This window comes from Moschus berezovskii, chromosome 8, assembly GCF_049115385.1.
Source record: "Moschus berezovskii isolate FMDL1 chromosome 8, NW_MosBer_1.0, whole genome shotgun sequence".
Classification (NCBI taxonomy): Eukaryota; Metazoa; Chordata; class Mammalia; order Artiodactyla; family Moschidae; genus Moschus; species Moschus berezovskii.
In genome coordinates, this window is record NC_142467.1 from 60,083,983 (window position 1) to 60,101,248 (window position 17,266).

General features: G+C 40.1%; 1 protein-coding gene across 1 annotated transcript; it reads right to left on the reverse strand.

The window, feature by feature from the left end:
* Positions 1-8,652: 8,652 nt before the first annotated feature.
* Positions 8,653-11,076, reverse strand: LOC129558339 (protocadherin alpha-4-like). The gene has a single exon (XM_055429423.1). It carries the CDS (start codon positions 11,047-11,049, stop codon positions 8,653-8,655), a length of 2,397 nt encoding a protein of 798 aa, XP_055285398.1. The 5' UTR covers positions 11,050-11,076.
* Between the last annotated feature and the right edge of the window lie 6,190 nt (positions 11,077-17,266).

A 17,266-nucleotide genomic window follows, 5' to 3' on the forward strand; every position in this document is an offset into this window, starting at 1 on the left:
TAGCTTTGTTCGTAGTGATGCTTCCTAAGGCCCACTTGACTTCACATTCCAGGATGTCTGGCTCTAGGTGAGTGATCACACCATCGTGATTTTCTGGGTCGTGAAGATTTTTTTGTACAGTTCTGTGTATTCTTGCCACCTCTTCTTAATATCTTCTGCTTCTGTTAGAACCATACCATTTCCGTCCTTTATTGAGCCCATCTTTGCATGAAATGTTCCCTTGGTATCTTTAATTTTCTTGAAGAGATCTCTAGTCTTTCTCATTCTGTTGTTTTCCTCTAATTCTTTGCATTGATCACTGAGGAAGGCTTTCTTATCTCTTCTTGCTATTCTTTGGAACTCTGCATTCAGATGCTTCAGTTCAGTTCAGCCGCTCAGTTGTGTCTGACTCTCCATGACCCCATGAATCACAGCACGCCAGGCCTCCCTGTCCTTCACCAACTCCCGGAGTTCACTCATACTCATGTCCACAGAGTCGGTGATGCCATCCAGCCATCTCATTCTCTGCCGTCCCCTTCTCCTCCTGCCCCCAATCCCTCCCAGCATCAGAGTCTTTTCCAGGGAGTCAACTCGTCTCACGAGGTGGCCAAAGTATTGCAGTTTCAGCTTTAGCATTAGTCCTTCCAATGAACACCCAGGATTGATCTCCTTTAGAATGGACTGGTTGGATCTCCTTGTGGTCCAAGGGACTCTCAAGAGTCTTCTCCAGCACCACAGTTCAAAAGCATCAATTCTTCGGCGATCAGCTTTCTTCACAGTCCAACTCTCACATCCATACGTGACCACGGGAAAAACCATAGCCTTGACTAGACGGACCTTTGTTGGCAAAGTAATGTCTCTGCTTTTTAATATACTATCTAGGTTGGTCATAACTTTCCTTCCAAGGAGTAAGCGTCCTTTAATTTCATGGCTGCAATCAGCATCTGCAGCGATGCTTATATTCCTTAAATACTACAAAATCATCTTTGTTTGTGAATATAAGAGGGGCCAGGAAATCAATAATTCTATTACTTAATGCTTTACATGTAAAGCATAAACTCCAAACACATTTTTTAATGTTGGTATAAGTCATATGTGGAATTCGATATATTTTGTGTCCATGTATAAAGCAAATATGGAAAAGTGGTGCTATAAAAACTAGCTTGGAAAGAAATAAGATTACTAGAAAATACAAAGTCAATTGAAATTAACTTGCTTCTCAGTATTCAAAACAGTGATGTAAGGACATCAGATAATGTTACTGAATTTGTTTCTGATACAATCTTTGAGAGTATATTTATCATTTCCTTTAGTTTTTGAAAGATTTCTTAGCATTCAGAACATCCAAGCACTAAAAAAGCTAAACAATAATCAAATTTCAGAGCTATTTATCTAATAGTCACTTATAAGGATAATTTATAGTATTTTAATATGGCTGGATGGCATCACCGACTCTGTGGACATGAGTTTGAGTGAACTCCGGGAGTTGGTGATAGACAGGGAGGCCTGGCGTGCTGTGATTCATGGGGTCGTGGAGAGTCGGACACGACTGAGCGACTGAACTGAACTGAACTGAAGAAAAAATTATAATATCTGAGTTGAAAATATCATCAGTTAATATTGATTCACCTTCTGTTACGGAACCATGATTGATATGGATCTACAAAACTACAATAAAAAAATTTACTCTTGAGAAAAGCAAATATTATGTATTTAAAAGCCAACTGATAGTGTGATATTAACAATGCATGCATAGTATTTTACAGAATATTTTCAGTAAATATTTAAAACTTTAAAAAATATACTCAATGGAGAAAATGCCATCAATAGTATCATATGCTTCCTTCAGCTTGTAATTTTTTCACATAAATATATACAGGAGAAAATAAGACTTTTGGCTTTTGAACTGCCTTCATATCTTTTAGATTATAGAGTTTTAAAATTATCCCTTGCATTTGTCTTTCATTGCTCAACTCTTGTTTTGGAGGTTATTTTTTCAACAAGTATAGACTCTTTAGTTGTAATTCCATAAAATCTATAGGTAGAGGAAATTTTTAAAATCTTTTTCCAATCCATTCTCTCAATTAAATATTATAGATTATTACTACATAGTTTCTAGAAAATTTTTCAGTTATACTTATGTATGCCCCATGGCAGAACTAAGACTTCTTTCCTGACAATGAATTTAGATTAAGGAAACCAAATAGTATTTTGAGGTCAGTTCAGTTCAGTTCAGTCGCTCAGTCGTGTCGGACTCTCCGCGACCCCATGAATCATAGCACGCCAGGCCTCCCTGTCCATCACCAACTCCCGGAGTTCACTCAAACTCATGTCCACAGAGTCAGTGATGCCATCCAGCCATCTCATTCTCAGTCGTCCCCTTCTCCTCCTGCCCCCAACCTTTCCCAGCATCGGAGTCTTTTCCAGTGAGTCAACTTGTCGCATGAGGTGGCCGAAGTATTGCAGTTTCAGCTTTAGCATCAGTCCTTCCAATGAACACCCAGGATTGATCTCCTCTAGAATGGACTGGTTGGATCTCCTTGCAGTCCAAGGGACTCTCAAGAGTCTTCTCCAACACCACAGTTCAAAAGCATCAATTCTTCGACGATCAGCTTTCTTCACAGTCCAACTCTCACATCCATACATGACCACAGGAAAAACCATAGCCTTGACTAGACGGACTTTGGTTGGCAAAGTAATGTCTCTGCTTTTTAATATACTATCAAGGTTGGTCATAACTTTCCTTCCAAGGAGTAAGCGTCTTTTAATTTTGAGGTATCTCTACTTAATTTACTGAGGAACATTCAGGAAGACAGTACACTGGAAAATTTAATTTTGTATTGGAGTCTAGAAGACTTTAATTTCCTACAGAATTCCAGAATAAAATTTTAATAAGCTATATTTCTCACCTATGTGTAGAAAATTATGTAAGTCTACCACACTGTTGAGATATAACAGGTGAAACTGAAGCAGTCTTTTAAAGGTTTGTAAACAGTTTATCCTCCTGCATCAAATATGAACAAAAAGTTTAATTATATGTAGAAAATAATTTATCCAATTACCTCATATAATATGCATATGGTGCATATTTTTACATTACTTTTGTAATGGTTCAACCTCCCAACAAAATATCGTGCTCAAATATTTATGTTATACACACATTCTGAGGAAACCTGAGAATAATTTTAAAGTACCTCTGTGGGAATAAGGAAGCTAAATTAAGCATAGTTTTTACTCATAATCTTATTGCCTTCATTATTCCCAAACAAGCTCATTCTAAAGTGGAAAGAGACAATGAGCTAAATTCAAGCACTTTTGGTTCTATTCTATGCATTCATATTAATATTCATGTGTCCTCAATTTTTTTGTGTGTCTCCAGGCCACAATTCAGTCTTCATTAAATTGAAAGAAAGTACAATCTCTGAGGTCATATCTTTTAAAATTCTAGACCAAGTGAGTGGAAACTTGATGAGATGCAAGATTCTTAAAGCATTAGTAAATATCCAGGGTGAGAAAGAAGGAGGGAAACTAAAGAGTAAAAAATAAATAAATAAATTCAGTAAGCTTGGTTCTTATGAACAAAGGGAAGAGGAAAGGAGGACAGAAAAAGGGTTAAAATAAAGTACAAAATCCTTATTCTACTAACTTTGTATGAGACTGCAAATAGATCTTGGGTTCAGTAGACGAGATAAAAATAAAATATTCAGAAGATTTGTAATGACAGACATCATTGTAGTACATAAAAAAGGAAAAGATATAAAATATTTACCTCAATTCAAACTTTTCCATAAATTTCTAAACATATCTATCAGGTATTTATAAATTCTTTATCCATCTCTAGAGTAACATAACTAAATCTAGAATAGTTACAACTTCTCATTTACAATACCCAGAACTCAATACAAAATTATCAGGCTTACCAAGAAAGAGAATCATGAGAAAAAATGAACAGTAAAACCCACAAACATGATCCAACTATTACACTGATATGACAGACCATAAATAAGCTGTAATTAAGGTACCAAAATAAATACATAATAAATTATTTCACCAGAAAAATATAATCTATATTTTAAAAGAAAAATATAATTCTAAAGCTAAAAAAGATAATAATCAATGTTTAGATTCAATTGATGACTTAATAAAAAGAGAAGTTTGCTGAAGTAGAAAATTGGTCAGAATAAAATATCCATTAGGTAATAGCAAAAATGATGCTGAAAAAATAGAGGATATAAGAGATATGATGAAAAGATTTAACACACCTATTCTTTGACATAAAGAAGATAAAGAGAGAAAAACATGAGGCAGAAGCAATATTCAAAGGTAGACTGTTGGAATTTTTCCTATACTGATGAAAGACATCAAACCACATATTCAAGAAGCTTTAAAAACTGCAAACAAGGAAAAAACCAAAGAAAACTAAAACTGAGCATAAAGCCCTTGAAAATAAAAAACAAAGAAAAATTTTACAAACCAGCTGGACAGGGAAAAAAAGGTTTCACTACCTGAACAATAAACTTGATAGCCATCTTCTCAAAAAACTATGGAATGTCTTCTTAAAAGCAATGGGGTGGGGGGAAATAAGTTACAACCCAGAACTTGATACTCAACAAAACTATTTTTCAGAAGAGATGGCAAAATAAGCATATTTCTCATATACCAAATATTAGAGAATTCTTTACCACCACTAAAAGAAATATAAAATAATTTCTTCTTTAGTTCCCCAACCAGGGATTGAATCTGGGCCTTCAGGAGGGAAAGCACAGAGTCCTAACCACTAGACCACCAGGGAATTTCCTCATATGTACCATTATTAAAGAAAATAATTTAAACTTAGAGCTGATATTTATTATGATCACAAATGGCAATTATCCAAGAATAAATCTTATGAAAGATGAATAGGACCTCTACACAGGAAATTATATAATATTAAGAACCATTGTAGGTTATTTAGATAAATAGAGCATGCTTGTGAAGTGAATGTCTCAGTATTATAAAGATGTCAACTGGTTTCATGTAAAATGCCCAGAACCCAATACAGAATTATCAGGCTAATATAGCTAATTATCCTGACAAAATTATCAGGATAATTATCTATTATCTCAATAGATACAATGCAATCCAAATCAATACCTCACCAAGTTGTTTTTATGGAATTAATATACAAATCTAGGTTGAAATTAAAGAGACAGCATGACATTAATGGAAAAAACAGTCAAATTGATTAGAAAAACAAAAGCAAAAAGACTATAGTTATTTAAAGAACAACAGTGGAACTAATTTTTTTTTAAATGATCTTGCCTCAACTGAACATGTTTGGCAAAAGTTAAGCTTGATCCTTGGGTCTTAGCAAAGACAAAAATATAATATTGATTGCATATGTAATGTGAACAAGAAAACAAAAGACACAAGAAATTATCTTCAGAGAATAGAATCAAGAAGAAAAAGATGATAAATTGAACTTAACTAAAATGAAAATTTCACCAAATGACAAAAGAATGAAAAGACAAGTCACAGTGTGGAACAATGCAGAAAATCAAGAAAGGGGTCATATCCAGAACATAAAACTTTTCAAAAGGAAGTAGAAGGAACTTCCTTGGTAGTCCAGAGTTGAGAGTCTGCCTGCCAATGCAGGAGATGTGAGTTGGATCCCTGGTCTGGGAAGATTCTACATGCCACAGGGCAAATAAGCCCATGCACCACAACTACTGAAGCCCTAGTGCACCAGGGTCTGTACTCTCCACCAAGAGAAGCCAGTACAATGAGAAGCCCATGCACAGCAACTAGAGAGTAGCCCCCCTCACCACACCTACAGAAACCCTAGGTGCACCAATGAACACCCAGTACAGCCAAAAATTAATTTAAAAAACAGTAGAAGAATATAACAGAATAGAAAAATAGGCAGAAGACTTGAACAGTTACTGCACAGAATGGGATATTAAAATGGCCAGTAATAATACAAAAATGTGCTCAAACTCAATTACTAATTGGGAAACATAAGCACATCTAGCAAAATGGCGGGAATTTAAATTAACAATGCCAAGTTTTCCAGATGATGAAGAGCAACTGAACTCATACAGAACTAGCAAAAGTGTGAACAAGTAAAAGCATTTAGGGAAATTGACATCAATTAAAGATACCAATTGATTGACATTATCAATTAGTGATACCAAGGGAACATTTCATGCAAAAGTGGGCACAATAAAGCACAGAAATGGTATGGACCTAACAGAAGCAGAAGATATTAAGAAGAGGTGGCAAGAATATACAGAAGAACTATACAAAAAAGATCTTCTCGACCCAGATAACCACAATGGTGTTATGACTCACCTAGAGCCAGACATCCTGGAATGTGAAGTCAAGTGGGCCTTAGAAAGCATCACTATGAACAAAGCTAGTGGAGGTGATGGAATTCCAGCTGAGCTATTTCAAATCCTGAAAGATGATGCTGTGAAAGTGCTGCACTCAATACGCCAGCAAATTTGGAAAACTCAGCAGTGGCCACAGGACTGGAAAAGGTCAGTTTTCATTCCAATCCCAAAGAAAGGCAATGCCAAAGAATGCTCAAACTACCGCACAATTGCACTCATCTCACACGCTAGTAAAGTAATGCTCAAAATTCTCCAAGCCAGGCTTCAACAGTATGTGAACTGTGAACTTCCAGATGTTCAAGCTGGATTTAGAAAAGGCAGAGGAACCAGAGATCAAATTGCCAACATCCACTGGATCATAGAAAAAGCAAGAGAGTTCCAGAAAAACATTTATTTCTGCTTTATCGGCTACACCAAAGCCTTTGATTGTGTGGGTCACAACAAAATGTGGAAAGTTCTTAAAGAGATGGGAATACCAGACCACCTGACCTGCCTCCTGATAAATCTGTCTGCAGGTCAAGAAACAATAGTTAGAAATGGACATGGAACAACAGACTCATTCCAAACTAGGAAAGGAGTACATCAATGTTGTATATTGTCACCCTGCTCATCTAACTTATATGCAGAGTACATTATGCGAAATGCCAGGCTGGATGAAGTACAAGCTGGAATCAAGATTGCTGGGAGAAATATCAATAACCTCAGACACACAGATGACACCACCCTTATGGCAGAAAGCAAACAAGAACTCAAAAGTCTCTTGATAAAAGTGAAAGAGGAGAGTGAAAAAGTTGACTTAAAGCTCAACATTCAGAAAACTAAGATCATGGCATCCAGTCCCATCACTTCATGGAAAATAGATGGGGAAACAATAGAAACAGTGAGAGACTTTATTTGGGGGCACTTCAAAATCACTGCAGATGGTGACTGCAGCCATGAAATTAAAAGACGCTTGCTCCTTGGAAGAAAAGCTATGACCAACCTGGAGAGCATATTAAAAAGCAAAGACATTACCCTGCCAACAAAGGTCTGTCTAGTCAAAGCTATAGTTTTCCCAGTAGTCATGTATGTATGTGAGAACTGGACTATAAAGAAAGCTGAGCACCGAAGAATTGATGCTTTTGAACTGCGGTGTTGGAGAAGACTCTTGAGAGTGCCCTGGACTGCAAGGATATCAAATCAATCACTCCTAAAGGAAATCAGTCCTGAATATTCATTGGAAGGACTGATGCTGAAGCTGAAACTCCAATACTTTGGCCACCTGATGCGAAGAGCTGACTCGTTTGAAAAGACCCTGATGCGGGGAAAGATTGAGGGCAGGAGGAGATGGGGAAGACAGAGGATAAGATGGTTGGATGGCATCACCAACTCAATGGACATGAGTTTGAGTGAACTCCAGGAGTTGGTGTTGGACAGGGAGTCCTGGCGTGCTGTGATTCATGGGGTCGAAAAGAGTCGGACATGATTGAGCAACTTAATTGATCAATTAAAGGAGAAGATAAGTACAGAGTCTTTGTTTCACTAATCTCCATCTTAGCTAAATAATACAGAAAAGTTTGTAAATAGGCATTGAAAATTTTACAAATATATTGATGGTAGCATTAGATAAAATAGATACAAAGATAAACAATGTGAAATTCTCAACAGGCTACGCATACCCTATTCATAAAACATACTAGAAAAAACTATTAGAGATAATAAATTAAATTAACTCCAAGTACTTAAGGCAATATGGATGATTCCACAGAATAGTGAATGATAAATATGAAGAACACAGAAACACAAGCACACATACAACACATTTTGTGTAATTCCATTTATAAAAATTCAAGAAGCAGGTAAAAATTAATCAGCTATAAAGTTAAAGCTGCGGCTACATATGGGGGAAGAGGGAAAAGATATTTGAGAGGTACATTTGAGTGTCTTCTGAAGTGAAGGTAACAGTTTTCAGTTTCAAATAATTGATTAAGCTGTAGTCTTCTGTGTACTTTTCAATAATTTATAGGCAAATAACAAGAAAATGCTTCCTAAAAGTTGATTACAACTGAAAATAAACATGAAGATAGAAATCAAAATTTATAACACTAATTATATAAATATTCATTCAATAATGAATATTAAAAACAAAACAACATGTATTGCCTTGGTGTCCTATTACTGTAAAGGTTTAAGTTTAAAAGGTTTTTTTTTAAGAAAAAGTAAACAAATTTAGTTCAGAGAAATTTAGTTTTAAGAAAGTTTTCAATTAATAAGAAATTGATAGAATTAAAGAATACACAGACTTCAGAGTAAATAAGGATATTTATAAACTAACCTTCGAAAGAGAACCCACGGTTGCTGCCTGTTGATCCTCTCTGTCCCCAGAGTCCGGAACACTGGGACTGAAGGCCATGAGGTCTGTCTTGGGCGGCCCCTCCCCAGAGCACACCCTCTGCCGCCTCTCCTGAGAGTAAGACCAGCTCCCCACCGCGCTGGAGCACACCAGCCTGGGCTTCACCGGCCCGCACGCGCCCTCGCTGGGCGGCGCCGAGCACCGCAGCGCCGTGTACAGCAGCAGCGTGAGCACCAACAGGCTGGACACCGCGCAGATGGCGATGATCAGGTACACGTTCACATCCACGAACGCCGTCTCTGCGCCAGCTGCACCAGACAACGCCCGCGAAGAGGCCTTGGGCGCCTGGCCGCTGTCCTCCAGCGACAGCAGCACGGTGGCCGTGGCCGTCAGCGCCGGCTCGCCGTGGTCCTTCACCAGCACCAGCAGGCGCTGGCGCGGCGCGTCCGCCTCGTCCAGGGCGCGCGTCGTGCTGATCTCGCCGGTGTACAGCCCCACGCGGAACGGGCTGCGCGCGCCGCCCGCCGCCGGCTGCAGCTCGTACGACAGCCACGCGTTGTAGCCCGAGTCCGCGTCCACCGCGCGCACCTTCGCCACCACGTGGCCCGCGCCCACGGACCTCGACACCACCTGGCTCACCGCGCTCGGTCCTCCGCCCGGCCCGGGCGGCAGCAGCGCAGGCGCGTTGTCGTTCTCGTCCAGCACGAACACCTGCAGCGTCACGTTGCTGCCCAGGGGCGGCACGCCCGCGTCGCGCGCGCTCACCTGGAACTGCAGCAGCTCCAGCTCCTCGTGGTCCAGCGGCTGCAGCGCGTACACCTTGCCGCTCTCCGCGTGCACCGACACGTAGCTCGACAGCGCGCGCTCGCCCACCCGCCGCTCCACCAGCGAGTAGGACACCAGCGCGTTCTCCTGCGCGTCCGCGTCCCGCGCCGACACGGTGAAGATGTGGCAGCCGGGCGGGTTGTTCTCCTTCACGAACACCGTGTACTCGGGCTGCGCGAACGCGGGCGCGTTGTCGTTCACGTCGGCCACCTCCACGGACACGCTGGCTGTGGTGGACAAAGAAGGCGAGCCCCCGTCTTGAGCGGTCACCACCAATTTATAGACCGACACTTTCTCGCGATCCATGGCGCTATCCAAAACGAGTGAATAGTAGTTCTTGAAGGTGGACACCAGCCTGAAAGGGACGTGGGGCGATAGGGTACAAGTCACCTGCCCATTGACACTGGAGTCGAGGTCAGACACACTTATCAAGGCGATGACGGTGCCCAGTGGAGCGTCTTCCCTAATTGGGAGTGACAAGAATTTGAATTCCATTACTGGGGCATTATCATTGGTGTCTTCAACTTCCACCATAACTGTACAATGGCCAGAAAGTGGCGGCTGCCCCTTATCAATGCCCTCTACAAGAATTTCATAGGATTTGGTTTCTTCAAAATCAATATATCCCTTTACCATAATTTCTCCAGTAATTGGATCCATGTAGAATTTGGATTTCACAATGGGTAAAATATCAGCAGAGAATGAATAAATAATATTCCCATTCAAGCCTTCGTCTAAATCTGAGGCGTTAAGTTTAATTACCAACGTTCCGTTAGGAACGTTTTCTAGTAATTTCACTTCATAGAGTGTTCTGTCGAAAGTTGGGGCATTGTCGTTGGCGTCCAACACTCTGACGAGTAATTGAACAGTGCCAGTCAGCTCAGGTTTGCCGCCATCAGAGGCGGTAAGCACTAAAAAAATCTCAGGAGCTTCTTCTCTGTCTAAAGGTTTCCTTAATACCAGTCCAAGATGTTTTACCCGCTCCTCATCTGACGGTTTTTCCAACGAGAAATATTCATTGGGACTCAGCCTGTAAGTCAGCAGAGCGTTGGCCCCAATGTCTGCATCAGAGGCGCCCTCTAGCGGAAATCGAGAGTCAAGCGGCCTGGATTCAGCCATAAACAGAATCTTTTGTGTTCCTGGGAACACTGGCGGGTTGTCGTTAATGTCCTTCACCTCCACCTCCACATGGAACACCTGCAGCGGCCGGTCCACGATCACCTCCAGGTGGATGCTGCACTCCGCGCTCCGCCCGCACAGCTCCTCCCGGTCGATTCGAGAATTCACAAACAAAATGCCATTCTGCAGATTTACCTCCAGAAGATCCCCGCGGCCTTTGGATGACACACGAAACAGGCGCGGCACCAGTTCCGCCAGCTCCAATCCCAGGTCCTGAGCGATTCGGCCCACAAAGGTGCCGTGTTTGGCCTCTTCCAGGACAGAGTAGCGGACCTGGCCGCTCCCGGCCTTCCAAGATGCGAGGAACAGAAGTGAGAGCAGCAAACGCCGGTATTCCTGGCCAGTTCCCCAGGAAAACTCCATCTCATGTCCTCAGTGTTTTGTTCTCATGAAGAAGGTCTTGTTTCCAAACGAAACACTACCTCCTGACCGTTCAGTCCAATGCCATTGCAGCCTCCATTTTTTCAGTGGTAGATGCAGCTTCTTTACCATAAGAACAGGAGGGATTTCTTTCTTTCTTTTTTTTTTTTTTTTGCTTTATGGTATCAATTTTATGGTACAGAGCGACATCATGTGGCTCAAAACCGTAAGTAACAGATTCTGGAAATGCATACTATGATCTGCTAACTCTTCATTTTTCTTTCCGCCTTTCCGTGGATTTTAATGCCCTTGGAGAATAGAATCACATTTTATACTACTGCAGTACACATTTTGCGCTACTGATTGACTGAGTGTGATCCTTTGCTTCACCACAGGAGCAGATTTCACTTCGGTGGGAATACTTTTTCATACAAATTTCAAGTATTTACAGAGACCCAACTGTAGTTAACAGAACAGTTAATACAGTTGGCAAAGTGTTGGCTAGGAAAATTCGTGACATTTTTGTGTTCCTGAGAGTGAAGAAAGGTAGTTATTAATGATGACACTATTCATCATTGGATTTTACATTCTGGTTATTGAAGACTTCAGAGAATACATCTCTAGGAAAACTCTGATCTCAGAAATAGGTAGTTGAAAGGGAATTTCAAAAAATATTCAAAAAATGAAGCAAAGACCATCAGCACTTAATTGAGAGTCTTCCTTAAGTAATGTAAGGGCTGAGGGCAATGAAGCTTTAACAGGAAAGCAGTATATTGCAGTATACGATTTGTGTTGGAAAGTATTACAAATAATTTCATTCACTGGAACCCATTCACCTCCCATGAACAACACTGGTATTCTCATTTTGGTTCTCATGGTTTATAAACACTTGCTTGTTCTTCAGGACCTAATATGCCTCAACTTCTGTTTCTCCTACAGTGCTCCATATAGTCTAGCCAAGGTGGACAATTTCCTGCTTCCAATAACATTTTTTTGCTAAACAAATATACTTGTTTTATTCTCTGCCTAAGTAATATCCAGCATTTCCAAACTCTTCTAAAAGCAGTCTTCCCCCATTATATAACAACTTAAAACTCCCTTGACCAATAAAGACTTTTATGATTAAGCCAATTGGGCAGGCATCTTTACTTTCTTTTACACTATAGCATCTAGATCAATCACATTGGCCATTTATTACATTAATTTCCCTTTTGTAGGTATTTGGGTATATGTATCTAATCATAAATTTTTGAAATGCAAACTTTTAAAGAGAATATTTTATCATAATATTTTAACATTCAGAATACTTATTGAGTAGTTAGTGAATATTTACTGAATAGAATAGCTTGGTTTTCTTCTATTGCTTAATCAGTTCAGTTCAGCCGCTCAGTGGTGTCTGACTCTTGCGACCCCATGAATCATAGCACGCCAGGCCTCCCTGTCCATCACCAACTCCCGGAGTTCACTCAAACTCATGTCCATCGAGTCGCTGATGCCATCCAGCCATCTCATTCTCTGTCGTCCCCTTCTCCTCCTGCCCCCAATCCCTCCCAGCATCAGAGTCTTTTCCAGTGAGTCAACTCTTCCCATGAGGTGGCCAAAGTATTGGAGTTTCAGCTTTAGCATCAGTCCTTCAAATGAACACCCAGGACTGATCTTTAGGATGGACTGGTTGGATCTCCTTGCAGTCCAAGGGACTCTCAAGAGTCTTCTCCAACACCACAGTTCAAAAGCGTCAATTCATCAGTGATCAGCTTTCTTCACAGTCCAACTCTCACATCCATACATGACCACTGGAAAAACCATAGCCTTGACTAGACAGACCTTTGTTGGCAAAGTAATGTCTCTGCTTTTTAATACGCTATCTAAGTTGGTCATAACTTTCCTTCCAAGGAATAAGCATCTTTTAATTTCATGACTGCAATCACCATCTGCAGTGATTTTGGAGCCCAAAAATGAAAGTGTGACACTGTTTCCACTGTTTCCCCATCTATTCCCATGAAGTGATGGGACCAGATGCCATGATCTTAGTTTACTGAATGTTGAGCTTTAAGCCAACTTTTTCACTCTCCTCTTTGTACGTCAAGGCTGTATATTGTCACCCTACTTATTTAACTTATATGCAGAGTACATCATGAGGGACGCTGAGCTGGAAGAAGCACAAGCTGGAATCAAGATTGCTGGGAGAAATAGCAATAACCTCAGATATGCAGATGACACCACCCTTATGGCAGAAAGTGAAGAGGAACTTAAAAGCCTCTTGATGAAAGTGAAAGAGGAGAGTGAAAATGTTGGCTTAAAGCTCAACATTCAGAAAACTAAGATCATGGCATGTGGTCCCATCAGTTCATGGGAAATAGATGGAGAAACAGTGGAAACAGTGTTAGACTTTATTTTGGGGGGCTCCAAAAATCACTGCAGATGCTGATTGCAGCCAGGAAATTAAAAGATGCTTACTCCTTGGAAGGAAAGTCATGACCAACCTAGATAGCGTATTAAAAAGCAGAGACATTACTTTGTCCACAAAGGTCCATCTAGTCAAGGCTATGGTTTTTTCAGTGGTCATGTATGGATGTGAGAGTTGGACTGTGAAGAAAGCTGATCGCCAAAGAATTGATGCTTTTGAACTGTGGTGTTGGAGAAGACTCTTGAGAGTCCCTTGGACTGCAAGGAGATCCAACCAATCCATTCTAAGGATGCTCGGGACTGGTACACTGGGATGAACCAGAGAGATGGTATGGGGAGGGAGGTGGGAGGGAGTTTCAAGATGGGGAACACATGTACACCCGGGGTGGATTCATGTCAGTGTATGGCAAAACCAATACAATATTGTAAAGTAAATAGCCTCCAATTTAAATAAATAATTTTTTTAAAAAGAAAAAAAATAGGAGATCAGTCCTGGGTGTTCATTTGAAGGACTGATGCTAAAGCTGAAACTCCAATACTTCGGCCACTTCATGTGAAGAGTTGACCCACTGGAAAAGACTCTGATGCTGGGAGGGATTGGGGGCAGGAGGAGAAGGGGACGACAGAGAATGAGATGGCTGGATGGCATCACCGACTCGATGGACATGAGTTTGAGTGAACTCTGGGAGTTGGTGATGGACAGGGAGGCCTGGTGTGCTGTGATTCATGGGGTCATAAAGAGTCAGACATGACTGAGTGACTGAACTAAACTGAACTTTCATCAAGAGATGCTTTAGTTCTTCTTCACTTTCTGCCATAAGGGTGGTGTCATCTGCATATCTGAGGTCATTGATATTTCTCCCAGCAATCTTGATTCCAGCTTGTGCTTCTTCCAGCCCAGCGTTCCTCATGATGCACTCTGCATATAAGTTAAATAAGCAGGGTGACAATATACAGCCTTGACGTACTCCTTTTCCTATTTGGAACCAGTCTGTTGTTCCACGTCCAGTTCTGACTGTTGCTTCCTGACCTGCATATAGGTTTCTCAAGAGGCAGGTCAGGTGGCCTGGTATTCCCAGCTCTTTCAGGATTTTCCACAGTTTATTGTGATCCACACAGTCAAAGGCGTTGGCATAGTCAATGAAACAGAAATAGATGTTTTTCTGGAACTCTCTTGCTTTTTCCATGATCCAGCGGATGTTGGCAATTTGACCTCTGGTTCCCCTGCCTTTTCTAAAACCAGTTTGAGCATCTGGAAATTAATGGTTCACGTATTGCTGAAGCCTGGCTTGGAGAGTTTTGAGCATCACTTTACTAGCGTGTGAGATGAGTGCAATTGTGCAGTAGTTTGAGCATTCTTTGGCATTGCCTTTCTTTGGGATTGGAATGAAAACTGACCTTTTCCGGTCCTAAATGCATTAAATTAAGGTGATCATGTAGCTAGTTAAGAAAATATGATGTTTCAGCAACCTCTATAACTTTCCAGAGACAAAGGAAATATTTTCCTTAGGCACTGCTCTATGTAAGATATGTTTCAATTGCCATATTGAAAACATGGATTTCAGGTTAGTTTTCTTCCAAGTTCTTGGCAAGCATGATCCTTGAGACATTAATAGTTCTGATGGTCAATAAAGCATTCCCAAATAATAGTGCACAATATACTCTCCTCACAGACACACACACACACACACACACACACACCAATATAGAAGGACATAATGGTAGTTATTTTCGAACTTTGACTCTTCTGTTCATAAACCGTATACTCCATAGTTGTCTAGGACAAAAAACATCAGTCTAGGACTTCCCTGGCAGTCCAGTCATTAGGACTCTGCACTTCCACTGAAGGGGCAAGGATTGGATCCCTGGTCGGAGAACTAAGATCCCCAGCATGTGCATGGTGAAGCCAAAAAAAGAAAAAAAATTAAATCTAGTGAAAATAACCCTAGACTCCCATTCTAGGAAAAGCCACACTCCTCACCATCATTTTTTTCTGAATTAAAACATAAATTAAAGTAGTTTCAGTTATAGAATCCAACCTGTAGATTTGTGCAAAATGTTTGGTATTAAACACCAAAACAAAGTGAAAAAGAATCCTTGACCATTTACTCTATTTGCTAATAATTAAATAAATAGATAAGGAATGCAGAAGAATAGAAAGGATGTTTGGGAACTATTCAGTATTTACCTGGTATAGTAGCAACACATCTCTAAAGGGCAAAATTCAAAAGTTTTAAAAATTTATTAGCTGAGACTCATGTTAGTCAAGAATTTGAAGAGCAGAACTGAATTTAAAGACTGAAGTCCCATATCTTGGAAGACAAGAACTCTGGATGACCCTATTATTTACAACAGGATGAAAATGATACCTAATAAAATAAATAGTGAACTGAGGTTGAACATGCTGTGGTTCATACTTGATGGACAGGGAGTTGCCAAGGACAGAGCCAGAAAGTGGAAATGGAAGTGGGAAAATGAAGGATTATCTATTTTATATGTTAGCCTCCCCTACAATATCATTGAGTATTAACCAGGTTTTACCAATGAAACTTGAACAAGGAAGCAGAAAGTTGTAGAATACATACCTTGTGTAGAAAAGTATTCCATACAATTAGAATGGAATACACGGGAACACATTCCCCTACCATGAGAAAGGTTGGAGTCTACATTTTTGTCTCTAATGGTTTAGAAATACTTGCCCATTCTCCAGTCAATAACAGGCCTAAGCTTTAGTTCCCAGTGGCAAAGAAACATCAATGGGAGTCCACTAATTTACTAGGAGAACTGAACAAATATCAATGAATGGTATGAATGGAAAATAATTTTACTTCCAGTTATTTGGAACTTTGTACTTACTATATGACACACATTAATGGCTTGGTATGCAGAGGAAGGTCAACAGTAATGACATTTAACTTCTTGGATATTAGCATCCTTAATCTTGTATGTAAAAGAGATTAATGACAATAAGGTTTGCTAGCAGAATGGCTTTTAAATGAGATATACAGTATTTTTCCAACACTGTGCAGGTAGAAAATAATAGTTCTTAACAAGACTAATAATACTCTTGCAAAAGCAACATTTTCTAAATGATAGAGTAAAGGGAATATTAAAATTTCACTTCCTATTGATTTCTTAATGCTTAGTAATAAAAAGTAGTAAGAAACTGAAGATGAAAAAGATACAATTCTAAAAGCAATAAATTTACTATTCTAGCGTTTTTGCAAAATTGGAAAACTAGGAGCAATACGCAGTATCGCAAAATGTGAGCACAAAAATTAAAACATAATGTTCAAATAGATAGAGGAAGTGGGAATCCAAATAAATAGATAAAGGAGTAAAGGGGATCTATAGGCGAGAACAGGTTTAAAAAACTAAATGGGCCAGTGACATTTGGACTAACATCTAGTCCAAATTTCAAATGAAAAGTATCATTAGCTATTGAAGCATTGTGCAGGAATTAGTACACCACAGTTAAAGTCAAATATTGTAAACAATGCAAAATACCCTGGAAAAATCTATTTTTTCTATCCAGACTTTTAGCAATATAATAATCCTCCAGCGATTTTTAAACACTGTCAAGTATGGTACACACAACTTATTGCTGATTTGGTTCAAAATCATTCATTAGTCACAAGAAATTCAAACATTTTAACCACAAAACCAATACTTGGAACAGTCTACTGCCAGAAACAAGACTGCTGCTGCTGCTGCTGCTAAGTCGCTTCAGTTGTGTCCGACTCTGTGCTACCCCATAGACGGCAGCCCACCAGGCTCCCCCGTCCCTGGGATTCTCCAGGCAAGAACACAGGAG